This window comes from Vulpes lagopus, chromosome 3, assembly GCF_018345385.1.
Source record: "Vulpes lagopus strain Blue_001 chromosome 3, ASM1834538v1, whole genome shotgun sequence".
In the NCBI taxonomy this organism is placed as follows: Eukaryota; Metazoa; Chordata; class Mammalia; order Carnivora; family Canidae; genus Vulpes; species Vulpes lagopus.
In genome coordinates, this window is record NC_054826.1 from 84493636 (window position 1) to 84512471 (window position 18836).

The window sequence follows — 18836 nt, forward strand, 5'->3', positions numbered from 1 at the left end:
TTATCCAATTATCCATAAGGCATTCCCCAGTATATTCCTATTTGATCTTTTGATTTCAATTCAATTACAAAGTAAAGTTTATATTTCATGCTTAAAATAATCATAATGCAAAGACATTATTTTAGTGCATCTGTTTCACACAGGAAGAACTGAAACATAGAGACATCTATGTTTGAGTTGGAGACCTTCTTCTGTACCTGTTTAAGTCCCATATGATGCAGGTTCCATCTCTGCTCACACTTATCATTATGCTGTAGGGTTTGCAAACAAATAAGCTGGTTATCTCTTCTGTGTGCCCATACAGATGTATCTGAGACTCCATTTCTATCTCTGAGGGCTGAAATTTTAAAAAGTCAGTGAAGTATAAGATAAAAAAGCATGACAGAAGTTTTCCTAGTACTATGTCTCAAAAATAAAAACAACTCAAGTGACTCAAACATTCTTCTCAAGCATAATATGTTTCAATCCACTGTAGTTCAACTCTTTCCTGAAGAGTAAAACTAATTAACCATTAAAATTTTTTAATTCTCCACAATTTCAAGAATTAAAATGTTTTTCATTTTTTTGTCTTCTTATCCAGTCACACATATATTTTTATAGTTATGATTACTGCCACCCAAATAACTTATAGTTTGTATTTAAATATTCTCCCCCCAAAAAATTCTCTCATAAGCATTTTCTATTTTTGACATTGTCTTCAAAATGATTTTAATGGTGTTATGATATTCTATACAGTTGGCATGCCATAATTTACTTGAGCATTTTTATTGATAGACATTTAGCATTTTATTGATAGACTAAACTTTTATAGTTCTTCTGAATTATTTCTTTACAATAAATTTCCAAAATCCTATTAGTGAGTTAGCGAATACTAATAATTTTATAGTTAGTGTACACTATACTTAGTGTACTCTCCAAAGGTATTATACCAATTCATGATGCCACCAACAGTAACACTCGAACACCACCATTACTTGTCCATAGTTACAGATTGGTTTTCTAAATGAAAGATTGCAAACTGATGTTCCAAGGTCCATGTTGGCTCACAGATGCCAGGTGTCTGTCTATACTAGGTTTGACTCTTGTTTTCATTAGACTAAGCTGTTTATTGTCTTAAAGTATTTCAATATTGCCACTTCAAAGGATAAAGGAAAGTAGAAAGAATAAGTATAATAAAAAGCTGTATGCTGGCCACTCAGTTAAACTAATCCTAATATTTTATATAATCAGTTCTTTAACCAAAGAAAAAATTAAACATTACACAGTTTGTGTATTGTCCTATTTCTTTTGTCCGAAGTTACTACCTCCTGAATTATTTGTTTCCCTTGTATGTAGAACATATGTTTTACTATATGTTGCCATAACCCAAAACAACATATTATATGGTTTTTCATGTTGACAAATCACTTTACATGTGTGCTATTATTCTTTACGTATCTTTTGTATCTTGCTTTTTTGTTTACCACTGTTTTGGAAACATATCTGTGTTGATATAGTAGCTGCCACTCATCTGTTTTAAGTGCTATATAGTCCAGGGTTTTATTCACATAAAAAGACATACTTTATGCTAAAAGTATCAAATGACCAGGCAAAATACCAGGCTCACATTCTTAGAACAACTGGCTTCTCAGCTCTATAGCAGTCTCGGACATGAGACCCTCAACCAAATACAATCACAGAGACATGTGCTTTCACAAGGGCCAGAGTCCCAGGCCTGAGTCCCTGCTGTCTCTCCTCTGACTGTGACCCTCCCCACAGGGCCAGGAATCTGCAGGGCCCAAGGGTTGTGCCCCAAACCCTTTCAGACCTTGCTGTAGGGTACCTGAAACCAAGGAATTCTCTGACGGAAAAGGCCTGAACTCCTTCTTTCTAAGTTTCTGAAAATTTCCCAGCTTTTAAATGTCAATGAAGGTTGCTTTAAATCGCATTTGTATTACAACCAACTTTAACTTTTTCACATATTCATTTTCTTACATGTAAATTTGTGTGTAAATTTGTGTGTTTTCTGTATTTGTTATTATATTAAAAAAATTGGGACGGCTGGATGGCTCAGTGGTTGAGCATCTGCCTTTGGCTCAGGGCATGATCCTGGGGTCCAGGGATGAGTCCCAAATTGGGCTCCCTGCAGGGAGCCTGCTCCTCCCTCTGCCTGTATCTCTGCCTCTCTCTGTGTGTCTCTCATGAATAAATAAAATATTTAAAAACAAATTATTTGGTGGTGCCTAGGTGGCTCAGATGGTTAAGCCTCTGACTACCTGCTCAGTGGGGAGTCCGCTTCTCTGCCTCTCTCTCTCTGCCCTTCCTCCTGCTCATGTGCTCTCTGTTAAAATTAATTAATTGTTAATTAATTAATTAAAAAGAAAATAAAAACTTATTTGGAGGAATTCCTCTACTTGTGGAATAGAATGCAAATATCTTCCTTGTTTCTGCTGGATGACCTGGACCACCATATCAGTCTACAGACACCTTACCTAAGTCAAGTCTTGAGATCTGGACAACTTAGAGAATTCCAACCCAGGCTGTAATTCCATGCAAGAGGTGGCCCCACTTGGCTCATCCTCACCCTTAGGGTATAGTTCTTCAGTGACCAGCCTTTGGAGGAGGGTGTCCTTGGGACTCCCCAGCTTGCTCAGTCCTTGGGTATTGTTATCTATTCCTTTCACAAGAGCTGTCTCCAGAACTGACAAACGCCCTCAAGCAAGAGCTCCTCCCTGACTACTTATGTCTCTGGCTTGGGAATTTCATATGAGTTTGTCAACAATTTGATGCTTTAATTACACACACACACACACACACACACACACACACACACACACGTATGTGTATGGTTTTTTTTAACTGCATGATCATGAATAATATTTATAAGGTAAATACAGGACTCCTATCCTATAGTGATTCTTAATATTTTTTTTAGATTTTACTCTTAATTTTTTTATTTTTTAAAGATTTTATCTAATTGAGAGAGAGCGAGCGAGAGAGAGCGAGCGAGAGAGAGGAGCAGGGGGAGCAGCAGGCAGAGGGAAAAGCAGAGTCCCCACTAACAGGGAGCCCGACATGGGGCTGGATCCCAGGACTCTGGGATCATGACCTGAGCCAACAGCAGATGTTTGACCAGCTGAGCCACCCAGGCTCCCCTAGATTTTACACTTTAAAATTATTGCAAGAGTTGGTGTTACTACATGATTCCCTGACAGATCAGAAAACAATTTCCATGGGCAGAATAGGAACCATGGCATACTTTGTTTAAAAATGCTCTTGAGGGGCACCCTAGGTGGCTCAGTTGGTTAAGCATCTGACTCCTGGTTTCAGCTTAGGTCATGATTTCATGGGCCATGAGACTGAGCACTGTGTCCAGCTCCAAACAGGGCAGGGAGTCTGCTTGAAGATTCCCTATGCCCCTCCCCCTCCTCTAAAATAAATAAATAAATCTTTAAAAAAAATTGCTCTTGAGTGACATAATACTACCTCAGATAAACCTCATATATATCCTCCTGCCACCACTGATTCAGAACAGAAATGTAGCTGTTTACTTATATGAAGATGAGGTGGCCATACTATTTGTTCAGTGAAAAAAATGACTCAAAAGTAAATATTTTAAAATCAGCTATCATTTTTATTTTTTATTTTTTAAAATATTTTATTTATTTATTCATGAGAGAGACAGAGAGACAGAGACATAGACAAGGGAGAAGCGGGACTCGATCCTAGGACCCTGGGTTATGACCTGAGCCAAAGGTAGATGCTCAGCCACTGAGCCACCCAGGTGCCCCCAGTTATCACTTTTAGAAGACATTCTTCTCTAATATATAAATGGCTTATAATAATTCCTTATAACAAATCAACTTATTCATCTTTACCTAACATTGTAGAAGATGATCTTGGGAAATTCAACAGAAACTTAACAATATTCAGAATTAGATATGCTTCACTAGCTAAGGAACATATTTCATAAGATCCTCTTGGAAGTATTTTCTAACAACAATTATTTTGGTCATAACCTATATGGCACTTGGGGAGCCTGTCTTTTGTCTCTGTTAAAGCTATGAGGCAAATGAGAACATAAATACTTTTAGAACCCTGGCGTTCAGTGGGTTGGGAGAACAGAAACTAGAACATGAGGTGCCTTCTGCTAGCCCTATAGGCAGGGTCATGGTGCAGCTTTGGGATGCCAAAATGGCAACGTGGTCCCTGAGCAAAAACCACAACAGCATCCACAAAAACCCACATCACCTTTGCTCAGAGCAAACAATGATAAAACCATAGAGCTAAGATGAGTTTTTCAACATGATTTAAATAGTAACTGTTAATCTCATGACTTGATTACCTAATACTATTATACTTAGGAGAAAAAAGAAAACCCTTATAAATAAAACTGAAAAACTTACTTTCAGGCAAATATATAACTGTGGGAAGGTAAGCAATGGAAGGCTTCACAAGCTTACAGTGACTTCCAAAGCAAAAGGAGCATATGTCTTGCCATACTCACACTGTAAGAGCTATACCTCTGATCTGCTACGTTTGAAGCTATGCTGTGCACAATTACTCCTATACTGACAACTTCGTCTTTTTTTCTTTAGCCCATACTACATACTGTGTTAGTGTACAATTAAAATGTTAAATTAAAATGAAAAACTGAAGTAAGGAAAACTAAGGACAAGGCTATTCAAAGTGCTGCAGAAAGCAAAAGAAAATAAAAAACAAAAGCAGCAGGGGATCCCAGGGTGGCTCAGTGGTTTAGCGCTTGCCTTTGGCCCAGGGCCCGATCCTGGAGTCTTGGGATCGAGTCCCATGTCGGACTCCTGGCATGGCCTGCTTCTCCCTCTACCTGTGTCTCTACCTCTCTCTCTCTCTCTATGTCTATCATGAACAAATAAAATCTTTAAAAAAAAAAAAAGCAGCAGCCAGTTTTTAAGTAGGAGTCTATGGTATGGTGCAAAATGATCTGAGTACACAAGCAGACAACTGCTCTAGCAGCAGGGATTAGAATATATTTGGAGAAAAAAGAAACAGAAGGGTGAGCTTAGAAGACAAATGTGATGTCAGCAGTAATAGTAGAGGTGTTATAAAATTAACATCAGTTTTAGGTCTTTAGGAGTAAAAAGAAGACACTTCTCTGCTGATACCTTGGCATTCTTTTTGTGCGGGTATATAAGAACTTACCTTGTCTATCTCTCTTGCCCTGCTTTGACCACACGCCCCAGCATCTCATATCTAAACTACACATAAAAGTATTCACCAGTCCCCAAGTTACCATGCCTTTGTTTCCGTGGGGTTAGTTTCATGTCCCTGAAATACTCTGTTCTTTTCTCCAGTTAGTAAAATGATCCTTTAAGATCCAGCTCAAGTGGAACTTTTCAGGCTTTCTGATGCCTGGCCGCTCCTCTGTGCTCTTCCAGCCTGTGTGCGAACCGATCTCAGAGCACACGAGCACATGCTTCCTTGTCCTGCAATAACCTGGACTTGCCTGTCTCCTGAGAAGGGCCCTGCACCAGAGCCCACCTGGGCCACTGCAGAGGACTCCTAGCTGGCACCCTTGCCTCCAGTCTCCTACCTCCAGGTGTTGGTCCTGCCAGGTGCTACAGTGGGCTGCCTAAAATGCTGATGGGATGGTATTACAACTGCTGAAAGCATTTTAATGGCTCCTTAGGCTAATGGATCCTTATGCCCCAGTGATCATGGGAAAGAACCTTAATAAGAGCTTAAAAGGGAATAAACTTGGACAGAAAAGTAAAAGGAACCTAGCATCACCCCTTGCTAGGAAGACTGGTTTCACCCAGTAGAAGATATTTAATAATATAATGGAATGTGATGGGCACTGGGTGTTATACACAACTGCTGAATTATTGAACACTGCATCTGAAACTAATATGTTGGCTAATTGAATTTAAATAAAGTAAAATTAAATAAAAAATATTATAATGGAGAAAGCTATAATGGGGGGTAGAAGCAAAATAAAGTTCTAAAATAAAATGATAATTATCTTGGTTCTAGAATAAAAGGATAATTATCACCCCAAATTTGCCATTTATCGTCAACAACACCACAGAGAGTTAATTCAAGAAAGGAACAACAGTAAATTAAAACAAGTATTGTATAATATGTCTTTTCTTCACTAGACTGTTTGATTTAATTTTTAAATTGGAAATTCAGCAAATGGCTAAAATAAATTGAGTGGGCCACTTGGATTTTGCTACAGTCCAGAGACTGCAGGAAGGTTAAATATGAGGTGTTCTAAGCTTCCAAGTTTTACAGAAGCACTCTGGCCGACATGAAGAATACAGGCAAACAGACATCATGATGTCATGAAAAATTCTAAATACCAAACAGATCATGACTCAAAATACCATCTGTGTTTGATACCAAAAAATAAGATTGTAATAATTATTTTCAAAAGTTTTCATGATCCTAATAAACCTAAAACTAAAGAGTCAGGTATGTGACCTTTTACATTTTAAGAGCTCATGTGAAGAAAGGATTAAAGAACAAAAGACTGAAGCACAAACACTTTCAGTTAATCTTGTACCAATGAATTATATTTCATAAGTAATTTATTCTTCTCACAAACATGAAAATCCCAAACTACCCATAAAATGAGTGCAGGACCTACCGTGCTGCTCGTAAACCTGTTTGCGTAAGCTGTGATGACCCCACACTTGCTCCCCAGTGAACAGCTGGCAACTGTCAGGTACCCAGGCACAGCTAGTTACCTTCAAAATGATCATACGAAAAAGCATGAGAAATGCTTCAAGTTCTCTGACAATTACTTAAATAATACATAACCACAAAATTTCATAAACATTTTACTTGAACTGATTAAAAAGGTGCAAGAGATAATAATATCCTGTAACTTTAAGCCAAGTGTCTTGGTGGTTTCCAAGTTAAAATGTATTATAATACCCCACTATGATTTTTACATTTTTCTGTACACACACACACACACACACACACACGGCCATTTGTTCCTCTGAAATTTAAAAAAAATGATCCAGGATTGAGTAGATCCAAGGTTGTGTGTGTGTGTGTGTGGTTTCATGTATTTACCTGATTTTTACTTTTTTCTGCTTTTGGTGGGAATTGGGGAACATACACAGAAAGGTACTGCTTCTCACAGTTCTAGACTGTTAAATAGTTGGAGAAGGAAAGATATGTGGAGAAAAAGATCTCACATTATTCCTTGGAGACTGTAAACCCTTCAGTCCTGAAGGTGTACTGTGAAGGTACTATTCAAGGCCACTCAACTCTCTGGCTCTGGGCACCAGCTGACCACCAGCACTGCTCCCTAGCGTCTCTGCTCCCATGTGTCCCTTCTCCAGTCCTGTCCCATGGCCCACAGTCCTCTCATGCTGCACTAAGACAGAGGTCATCAGCCACTGACCTCATCCTCTTCCCTTGTGTGTCACATGTCATGGTCCTTCTGATTTAAAGGAGGAAGCTGGGGCAGCCCAGGTGGCTCAGCAGTTTAGCGCCGCCTTCAGCCCAGGGCCTGATCCTGGAAACTGGGGATAGAGTCCCACCTCAGGCTCCCTGCATGGAGCCTGCTTCTCCCTCTGCCTGCTTCTCCCTCTGCCTGTGTCTCTGCCTCTCTTTCTCTCTGTGTCTCTCATGAATAAATAAATAAATAAAATCTTAAAAGAAAAAAAAAGGAGGAAGCCCCTCTACTTTTAAGACTAGCTCTATTCCATCCACACCCAGGGTTCTGAGGAGCCCTGGTCCTTGCTCTCAGAATGTCAAGCTGTCTTTTGCTGGCTTCTTCCCCCAGACCTGCAAATGTGCTCAGGTGTCTGCTACCTTCAGAATGACTCTCTGAAGTCAGAGAGGCAGGGGGCAGGGGGTCTATTTGTAGGGTCTAATATTTCATTTTATTTATTTTTTATTTTATTCTTTCTTAGAGTTTTTCCAGAGAATGAAGAGAAAAATGTACTTTTTTATGTACAAAATAAAACTTAGTGTCACCATGTGGGTCTACCAAACCCTTTCTTAAACCTAAGTTCTATTACAGCATTTTAATAATTTCATCTTCCCTCTGTCTTGAAACATTTTGCTGTTTCATTAATATAGGAATTATTTCATTACTACTCAACAATTATTCCCAACTCTTCTTAAAAAAAAAAAAACAAGGAAAGGAAGAATAATGGATCTCTGGGAAGGAGAACATAATCTGTGAAGTAAACTGTCATCTTTTGGTTTTCTTATTGTACTGTCTAAAGAATGGTGTCATCTTTCAAGAAAGTATAAAGGAAGACTGGAGACACTGTTTCTGTACTCTGCTTTTAGCTTTCATTGAACACAGCTGGCAATTCAAAATTTTTCATATTCTACTGATAATAGAAAAAAGAAGAAAACTGAGAAATAAACTAGGTTTCACGATTATGAGATCAGTCAGAAGGTGAAGGCAAAGAAATGGTAGGACCCTAATGATGAGACAATGATTGTGGAAGTGAAATCTGAGTGTGGGTCCTCATATGATAACATCTTGGATGAATTTTCTCAAACCAAAGAACTACTGAGTGGATAATATATTTCTAAGGATGAAAATGAAAGGCAGTCATTTGACTGGAATTCTTTATTACAGGGTATTCTGCTTAAAGAATCTGGACAATCCTGTTTTGCTAAAAGGACTTAAGACAGTGTTCTTTTGTCTTTAAAGATGCTTGTGTACCAAACTTTACACGATGGAAGTAATTTTGCCATGCTTAAATTCTTATTAATATTTCTAATAAGGTTATTTTCCACTGTCTTATGCTTACTTTTGTTAGTTTACTGGTAACCAGATAACAAAAGTTAATGACCTTTTTTTCAGGTATATTGAAGTTTAAGCAAACTGTTCTCCTTTCATTGCTAGAAATCCCCACAAGTAGCAGCTTATTCCATTTCTAAGGTGCTCAGGGAATGGGGAGATGTTAGGACACATGAATAGGCAGGAGATGTTATGTAGGTAATGGGAGTCATGGCAAAAGAATTTCCCACCGAAAGAAAGACACAGAAAAAGGGTTTAACATACAGTTTAGTATGGGAAAAAGTTGTGGCAGTATTATACACACACACACACACACACACACACACACAGTCTATATACAGTTTACACACAACTAGAAACATTTTTACAATAGCTTTAGGAGAGAATAGTGGGGAGTACTATTACACCAGTTTCAAAGAAGTGGAAAGAACCTCAGTTTGGAAGGGTTAAGGTGCATGCCAAAGGCTAGAGAGTAAATAACAAAGCCAGGACACTAACACAGATCAGAGGGCTTTAGTTGGGCCGGATGCTCTTTCTACACATTATCACGTGATGCCTGAATACCCAGTCCATTTAGCAAAACCAAGTACAGAAGATAGCACTCTGGTTACAGAAAATGACAGAGTGACAAAAGGCAAGTAAACACTGAGAAGAAAGCAGTGTTGATTTTGTTCCAACACTGTGCCCATTGCTGATGCTGACTAGGTCTCAATAAGATACTGGGGGGGAAGACAAATTTTGGGAACACAGGATAGCAATGGTCAGGGAATCTAAGCACTGTAAACACTGCCTAAATCCAGTGTCATCAGCTTCCTGGGAAGATTAAGTGCAGAATATTAAAGACCAACGCTACCAGTCTGGCTCCTTTCTAAAGCATTACACGTAATTATTATGATAAAGTACTTCGTAAAAAATGTTACCTGATATTGTTGTGAACTTTGTATAAAGTTTATTGGAGGCTCACTCTGTTTACTCTTCAGCCTTAAAATATTGTCAGCGTATCCCCAGCTCAGGATGGCTGACCACTGAATGTCAGTACTGTTCATGCTTCTCACACCTCAAGAAGGAGAAAGAAAAGTATCAGATTGCCATAGCTCCACTGTTATTTGGCAGCCCCCTAAAATGGCGGGTTAAAAGCTGAAGTTTACATAGCAGAACACAGTATCTTTTCAGTGCAAATCACCTTTGTATTCATTAGCTGGACCAATTTAAGGTAGTTTTATTCCTTTAATACTAATGAAATTCTAAGAGTAGAACTAATTCTTTTTCACTCATGGTGTTTTGATTAGGATTTATTTGAGTTAGTACTAAAATGTCTGTTAAAATTTATAGAAGACGATAGTCAAGCTTACTCCATTCATGTTCTGTGACCCTTTTGCCTTTAAAAATAAATATAAACTAGACACTGTTTAAATAACTTTGTAGGGCAGCCCCAGTGGCTCAGCGGTTTAGCGTTGCCTTCAGCACAGGGCGTGATCCTGGAGACCCGGGATCAAGTCCCACATCGGGCTCCCTGCATGGAGCCTGCTTCTCCCTCTGCCTGTGTCTCTGAACCTTTCTCTCTCTCTATGTCTCTCATGCATAAATAAATAAATAAATAAATAAATAAATAAATAAATAAATAAAATCTTAAAAAAAAAATAACTTTGTAGCTACTGCCTGGACAACCATCAATACTAGAAAGAACACTGCTACCCTAGAAGCAATACCTATCCTGCAAAGAGATCTTTTAATCCTGTCAACTGCAAGGGCTTCGCATAGTAGACTTTGATTTAATGAGGTTCTGCTCTTTTTCTCTTTTTTACAACATAGTTTTATGTCCTTTAGGGATAAAGATTTGGTCTTCTTTTTTTTTAAAGATTTTACTTTTGCATGAGAGACATAGAGAGAGGCAGAGACACAGGCAGAGGGAGAGGGAGAAGCAGGCTCCATGCAGGGAGCCCAACATGGGATTTGATCTTAGGTCTCCAGGATCACACCCTGGGCTGAAGGTGGCGCTAAACCACTGAGCCACCGGGTTTGCTCAGATTTGGTCATTTTGTCATCCTTTTTCAGTACTGTTCATAATCTATGCCTTGTTGGTATGCTTAATATAGCTAATGTAGCATAAATTGCTAAAATTGGTACCACTCTTGAAATCTGCATTGCTTAAGTCCCTTAAGGAGAGAGAATGTGCTCTATTTATTCCAGCACCTAGAAAAATAAGCCCACATATAGAGGGCTAAAACATATATATATATTCGTTGAAAGAATCAATAGCACAGTGAAGATGTAATTCACAGATTTTCGTTTTCTTTTGTTGAGTACAATACCAAATGTTGACATCAGTTTTGCAACAAAGGAGTTGGAATATACTCATTTAATAAAAGCTCCTCTAAATATAAGCTGCTAGGGAAAGCAATCACATTTCATGAATCTCAGGGCTGATCAAATTCTACCATAATGCTTGGCATGTAGTGGGCACTCAATGAATGAAGTACATCTAGTAACTGTCCCCAGTTTCTTGTTCTAGCACTTATAAGATGCACCATCTCCCCCTCCCTTTTTTTAAGAAAAATAAACTTCTCCTTTATTATTTTTTCTAAGGATTTTATTTATTTATTCATGACAGACACAGAGAGAGGCAGAGACATAGGCAGAGAGAGAAGCAGGCTCCATGCAGGGAGCCCAACATGGAACTCGATCCCAGGACTCCAGGATCATGCCCTGGGCCAAAGGCAGGTGCTCAACTGCTGAGCCACCCAGGCGTCCCTCCTTTACGTATTAGGGCAGTGAATCTTAAACAGGAGTTCTCAAGAAAATGGCGTATCCAGCATGCCTAGGCTTGGACTTGAGCATCAGAGATTCTGACATTGTGGCTCAAATGAGATCCAGGCAAGAATATTTTGAAATTCTGAAAGCATTGTAGGCAATTTGGAGGCAGAATTTTCAAGTAATTGGCCTACACTGGGTTTAAGATCATCAAAACCTTATCAGTTACATTGTTTTATGCATGTATAGCACAGCAAAACCAGTTACTCAATAAAATAGCGCTCAACACCTTGCAGCTGTAGCATGTGACTAAACTCCCAATTGCTAGCTGAGCTATCACTCCCAAAGCCAATACAGTGCATTCTTGTGTGCTGGGTGCAGCAATGAGAGTATCTTATCCTACTAATTCACTAAACTTAGATAAAATGGTAAGCAGCCTCTTTTACTACTGAGAAGTATAAAGGCAATCATTGATTCTATGATATAAACAAGAGTAAGTCTAAAAAGAACTGTGGTCCAGCCAGCACACTTCATTTCTTTGAGTGTCCTTGTTTAGCATGGGTAACATGCATCCTTATAGTGCAGGGATATCCACGGTGGAAGGCTACACGGGCCCCAAGGAGGACAGGGCATCAAAAATAATGTTAAACACAGTGTGACTGTCAGGAGGCATCTAGCCACCACATGCTGGCTTTTAGGTAAATCTGCACACACTTGATAGAACAGTTGAGCATCCTCTCACAGATTTTAGTGCCCAAAGCCCACACCTAGGAAGTAGGGAGAGTTTTTTTTATGTTGAGCGAAATAGTTAATTACATTAACCATAAAGTAATTACAGCACTTTTCCATGTGTTGCTGTTAGTGAGTTAGTGCACAAAGGGTGAGAAAAGCATCGCTTTCCAGGCACACCTGTTTTTAAAACCTATCTTCAAGGCTATCAGGACTTCCTTGTCTTGTTTGTTTTAATCTCATGACTATACCTTCTGAAGTACTAGTTTTGCTGGTCAAATTAAACTGCCTATTCTGGGATTCAAGAGCCTCAAAAGGTACATCGCTGTAAGATTGATATTGTTTTCCTCTTGTGAGCATAACCATTTATTCTGGCCTTTGACTCCTCTCATTTCAAATGGCAATGCATTTAATCCTTTTTTTTTTTTCTTCATACAGTATGATTAATTCTTACTTTGCACTAAATAGCCACAAATTTGAACGATTTTTCACCATGGACTCAAAACTTACAAATAAAACAAAACAGCAGCACAGAGAAGCTGGAAACATCAAATCTCATGAAAAATATACCTAGAGAGATTCTCATTATGTTTTCTTTTACCTTGTTCTTTGCTGTATGTCATCAGAAGACAGAAATTTTGGGACAAACCACAGATGGCCCTGGTGGGTAGAGCCTGGAGAGAACCAAATCTTTCTCCATGGGGCTGGCTGAAGCAGACCACAGGTACTGGAGCACTTGGAGAACCCACATACTCCCCCCACTTTAAGCCTTTTATCCATGACAAAGGACTCTAAAAGGAAAATAAAAAGTATGATTAAAAAAAAAAAAGTATTAAATACAGAATAACTAATTTAAATTCTAAACAAAGAGTAAGCAACCTGATTATAAACTCTTTGTAGGCAAGGATTATATTTTTTTACTTCCCCCATACTTAGCATATAGAAATATATGCTCCTTCTTGCTAGACACAGTGATGAGAATACAGACAAAGCCTAGTCCTCATGGAGTTGTGTTCTAGCTGGGATGAGGGGCAGACAAGAAATAGAGGCATTCACATCAGGTGCTGAAAGCTCTTTGAAGAGGGAAGGGAGAGTGTTGGAGCTGCTAACTTAGATTTGTGATTTGTGATCAGGGAACTGAGGAAGGGACATCTGAGCAGAGAACTGAAAGAAATGAGAGAGCAAAGTGGGGCTTTTTTGGGGACAGGCCATCCTAGGTGGAGGGAACAGTCAACACAAAGATTGTGAGTGGAATGAGGCAGGTCAGCACCAGGCTCCTACTCTGAGAGGACACACAGCTCAGATCTTTACATGTACCAGCTGCAAAGTTAGCTAGCACTAAGTATAGTGTAAATTAAATGGCATCTATTACTTTTCAGGGATGTGCTATTAAATTATTTTGACATGATAAAAGAATAGAATAACCCTCAACTCTGAAACACAACATTGGTGATCTGGTTTTGGCAAATACTACCATACTGATGCTTTAAATTTGAATTTTATTGGTTGTATCACTTTGATTTAACAGGCAAATTTGACATGTGAGCTATGAGCATAAAAATTTACATATGTTCTGTGTTCTATATTTAGTATATTTAAGTAACATTATTTTAAGAAATGATTGTCAAAACAAGGTCTGTGAAAACCATTTTCTCTTAAAATGGGTCATGGTTTCCTGCAGTTGGGGATGTGTTGCTTCTCTCTCCACTAAGATTCTTCCCAACCCTCTAGCACCTTTTCGTTTTCTGCCATTCCCCTCTGCAACCCTTACATTTTATAGTAATTCACAGTCTCCCATCGCATGCTGCTTTAATGATGAAGAATTCAGTTGAGGGTTAGAATCCATTTTACTCTTAAGGTTTGCCTGCTTTAGTTTTGTATTTCAAAGTAAAAATTATGGCAATACTTTTTACCATTACAATCTAGGGAGGCCAAAGACATAAGTAAGGTCCTCTCTTAATTGTAAGCCAAAATATCCACAGTTAGTACTTTTGGTGGAAGATAGCCATGGCCCTGCTGTGCATGTGTGTACAGCCATACACATACAAACTATTCTTCAGTCCTGGACAGTTCCTCTCCTCTGGCTGGCAGGTTCTTCTTAGGTCAATGCCCAGGGGGGCTTTCCCTGGTAGGAGTCCTCTGGGAGTTGGCCATCATACCTGAGTTCCCCAAAGCACTCCCTTGTATCACTAACACAGCATTTACTACACACAGAATATTGCTGTGAATGATGTGCATCTGTGTTCACTGGCTGCAGCACACCTTCTGGCTATAACTATTCTATTAGTTGTGGTGTCCCTAGGGCCTTAGAAGGGGCCTGTGGAATTGAATCAACTTTTTGTTGAATTCTATTGAAATTCAAATGCCAAATGATAATTGTCTTTCTCTGATTGACTTATTTTTTTTAATTTTTATTTATTTATGATAGTCACACACAGAGAGAGAGAGAGGCAGAGACACAGGCAGAGGGAGAAGCAGGCTCCATGCACCGGGAGCCCGACGTGGGATTCGATCCCGGGTCTCCAGGATCGCGCCCTGGGCCAAAGGCAGGTGCCAAACTGCTGCGCCACCCAGGAATCCCTGATTGACTTATTTTACGCAGCATAATACCCTCTACTTCCAACACATTGATGTAAATGGTAGGTATTCATCCTTTCTGATGGCTGAGTAATATTCCATTGTATATATACCATATCTTCTTTATCCATTCATCTGTCGAAGGATATCTTGACTCCTTCCACAGTTTATCATTTGGTTTCACTCATAGGTGGAATATAAGAAATAGTAAAAGGGGCCATAAGGGAAGAAGGGGAAACTGTGAAAAATGAGTGAGGAAGACAAACCATGAGAGACTCCTGACTCTGGGAAACAAGCTGAGGATCACTGGAGGGAAGGAAGGCCAAGGGATAGGGTTAGTGGGTGACAGGCATTGGGGGGCACGTGATGGGATGAGCACTGGGTGTTATATGTTGGCAAATTAATTTAAATTAAAAGAAAAAAGAAATTCAAATGCCATACCGGATAGGTAATTTCTTTGACCTGTTCTCGGGTTTCCCTGAAAGCAAACTGCACCAACAAGCCCACAGCAGCAGGAAGCTCTCCTTCAAGGTTGAGCTTGGACCCAGGTCTGCTGGCATGGGCTGACTGGAACAACTGACGAGGGGTCTGGCCGTAGGTTTTTATCATGGTTTCTAGTGCGCGCCGCTGAACTGGATCTTCAACTGCAGAGACATCCATTCCAAAATATGTCTGAAGAGTGAAAGAGTACAAGAGAACAAGAGGTATGTAAAATACAAGACCACCAAAGGGGAAACAACAACTTGTTTTATTCTCTAGGTGGTAGTTTACTATCCTCTTTTTCAAATGGAAATGATTTTAGAATGTTTTTGATTAGTTCCTGGTTTACTGAGGGAAGAATAGAAGTATTCTTGGTCTCACTGAGAGAAGAATATAAGTAAAGTAATCGAAGTTTCTGAAAGGGGAAATGAAAATAATGTGTCTTGGTTGATTGGTGCTAATTATGTATGTTTATAAAACTTTTTAAAAGATTTTATTCATTTATTCATGAGAGACACACAAAGAGAGAAAGAGAGAGAGAGAGAGGCAGAAACACAGGCAGAGAGAGAAGCAGGCTCCACGCAGGGAGCCTGATGTGGGACTTGATCCCTGGACTCCAGGATCACACTCTGCCTCCAGGGCCGAAGGCAGATGCTCAACCACTGAGCCACCCAGGGATGCCCTATAAAACCGACTTTTAATTTAAGACCAAAAGATATCATAGAAGACTTCATTTATATGCACAGCAAAGGAAATCATCAGTAAAATGAAAAGTCAACCTACTGAATAGGAGAAAATATTTCCAAATCATACTTCTAATAAAAGATTTATAGCCAAAAAATACAAAGAACTCCTACAACTCAACAGCAAAAAAACAAAACAAAAACCTGATTAAAAGATGGGCTGAAAATCTGAATAGATATTTTTCAAAGAAGACACACAGATGGCCAAGAGACACATGAAAAGATGCTCAGTATCACTCATCATCAGGGAAATGCAAATCAAAACCACAATGGGATATCACCTGATAACCTGTCAGAATGACTATCAAAAAAAGACAGGAAATAACAAGTGTTGGGGGCAGCCCCGGTGGCTCAATGGTTTAGTGCCGCCTTCAGCCCAGGGCCTGATCCTGGAGGCCTGGGATCGAGTTCCAGGAGTTATTAAAGTTCCCTGCAGGGAGTCTGCTTCTACCTCTGCCTGTGTCTCTGCCTCTCTCTCTCTCTCTCTCTCTCTCTCTCTGTGTGTCTCTCATGAATAAATAAATAAAATGTTAAAAAAAAAAAAAAACAAGTGTTGGTGAGGATGTGGAGAGAGAGGAATGTTTGCTCAGTTGGTGGGAATGTAAAATGGTGCACCCACTGTGGAAAATAGTATGGAGATTCCTCAAAAGTTAAAATGTTAAAAAGTTAAAATTTCTATGATCTAGAAATTCCACTTCTGGGTATTTATCTGAAGAAAACAAAAACACTAGTTGGAAAAGGTACTCCTGATGTGTACTGCAACATTATTATATATATTACAATAGCCAAGATTTGGAAACTACTTAAGTGTCCACTTGTGGAAAATGGATAAAGAAAATGTGACACACACACACACACACACACACACACACACAGAGGAATTTATTCAGCCATAAAAGAGAATGAAATCTTGTGATAACATGGATAGACTTTGAGGGCATTATGCTATATGCAATAAGTCAGAGAAAGACAAATACCATATGATTTCAATTATACTGGAATCTAAACAAACAAATGAACAAACAAAAAACAATAAACCAAGCTCAAGGATACAGAGAACAGATTGGTGGTTGTCAGAAGTGAAGGGTAGGAGGTGGGTGGAGTGGGTTGAGAGTGTCAGAAGGTACAAACTTTCAGTTATGAAATACATCCTGGGATGTACTGTATAGCATGGTGACTATAGCTAATAAGACCACATTGCATATTTGAAAGCTGCTATAAGAATAAATCTTAAAAGTTCTCCTCAAAAGAAAAATAATTCTGTAACTATATATGGTGATGGATATTAACTGATGTATTGTAGTGGTCATCCCAGAACATCTACAAATATCAAATCATTATGTTGTATATCAGAGACTAATATAATATTTTATGTCAATTATACCTCAATTTAAAAAAACAAATGAGGCTTTTCTTTGGTCTTGTCTTTCAACGAAGACTGATGAAAAAATAAGCAAGATTTTCACTTAAGCTGATCCAAAATAACAAGCAGATTAGCAAATGTATATATTTTTTCTGTAGCTGCCTGTCAAATAATGGTCAGAAAACTAAAATGAAGGGGTTAGTCAAAACGATTTCAGGTGGTCAACAAAACTGAACAAGACAATGTAATTTTCAGGTTACGGCAACAAAGAGGCAGAAGAAAAGTAGAGGATCCTGCCCCACCCTGATTTTCTCAGTTTGTAGAAATGAGGACTAGAAGTTCAAAGCCATTTGTATCTGCCTGAAATTATGTGCTATCCAAATACTTTTTTGTTCTTTGACATTAATATGCTTAAAGAAAGATTCTGATTCCTCTTCTTTCAAGACACAATGGCTGGTTTCACAGGATGATTTTCTGTTGCTAACTCATGTAGGGGCCAAGGGCAGCCTGCCCAAAGATGGGGCACTTTGGCATATTGGTTAGTTTATTTTAAAGATTTACCACTTATTTGAGAGAGAGAGAGAGAGAGAGTGCAAGAGGATGCAAGTGCATGCAGAGGAAGTGGGGGAGGGGCAGAGAGAGGGAAAAGGAGAATCCTAAGCATGGGGCTCAATCTCACAACCCTGAGATCATGACGTGAGCCAAATTCAAGACTCAGATGCTTAACCAACTGAGCCACCCAGGCACCCCAAGCATATCAATTTCATTTTAAATAAAAGTTACTTAGGAGATAGCCTGTGTAAGGAGACCCAGACCCTCCCCTGTCCCCCTGCAAGCAAGAAATAAATTTCCCATGTGAAAGGTACCCTCCCCATAGCAGGGACTAAAGAGACATCTTTATCACCGGAGATGGGAAATTTAGAGTGGAAAAGGCTGTATAAACAATGCTTGTTACTTTTTACTAATTTAATACCCCAGCCCAAATTCTGTCTAGAAATCCTTACAAATTAAAGCTCTCAAAGTTAAGTTTTCTTTGTCCCATCAATTCTTCACAGATTTATTGTCTTTTTGTCTAAAAAGTATAGAAACTGCCTGCCTTGGTCATTTCATTAGGTCTTAATTTCATTATTGAGCCTCTGTGTGAACATAATTAAACTTTGGTGTTTTTTTCCTATTAATTTGCCTTATGAAAAAAAAATTTAAAAAAATTAAAAAAAAAATAATCTGCCTTATGTAAACCTAACTCTTAGTCTAGCTAGAATATCTTGAAGGGCAGAGAAAGAATTTTTCGTTCCCTTCACTCACATACATCATCTTGGAGAGGTCTATGAATATCAACTACTGAGGCATGTTTTCTCACCAATATATAGAAATTAGTAAGGAGCCTAGATTTTTGAGGTCTCTATCTATCCCTTTTTCCTGGGCAAAGGAGTCAGGAATTTGAACAGTAGTATCA

The 18836-nt window shown here is 38.9% G+C and overlaps 1 protein-coding gene across 1 annotated transcript in view; it reads right to left on the reverse strand.

Moving 5' to 3' along the window:
- Positions 1-18836, reverse strand: part of LYST (lysosomal trafficking regulator) — a 174124-nt gene that overhangs the window by 9945 nt on the left and 145343 nt on the right. Inside the window, 6 exon segments of the mRNA XM_041747828.1 lie at positions 198-337; positions 6608-6661; positions 6663-6707; positions 9658-9794; positions 12819-13008; positions 15236-15466. Of these exon segments, the coding sequence (XP_041603762.1) occupies positions 198-337; positions 6608-6661; positions 6663-6707; positions 9658-9794; positions 12819-13008; positions 15236-15466 (797 nt within the window).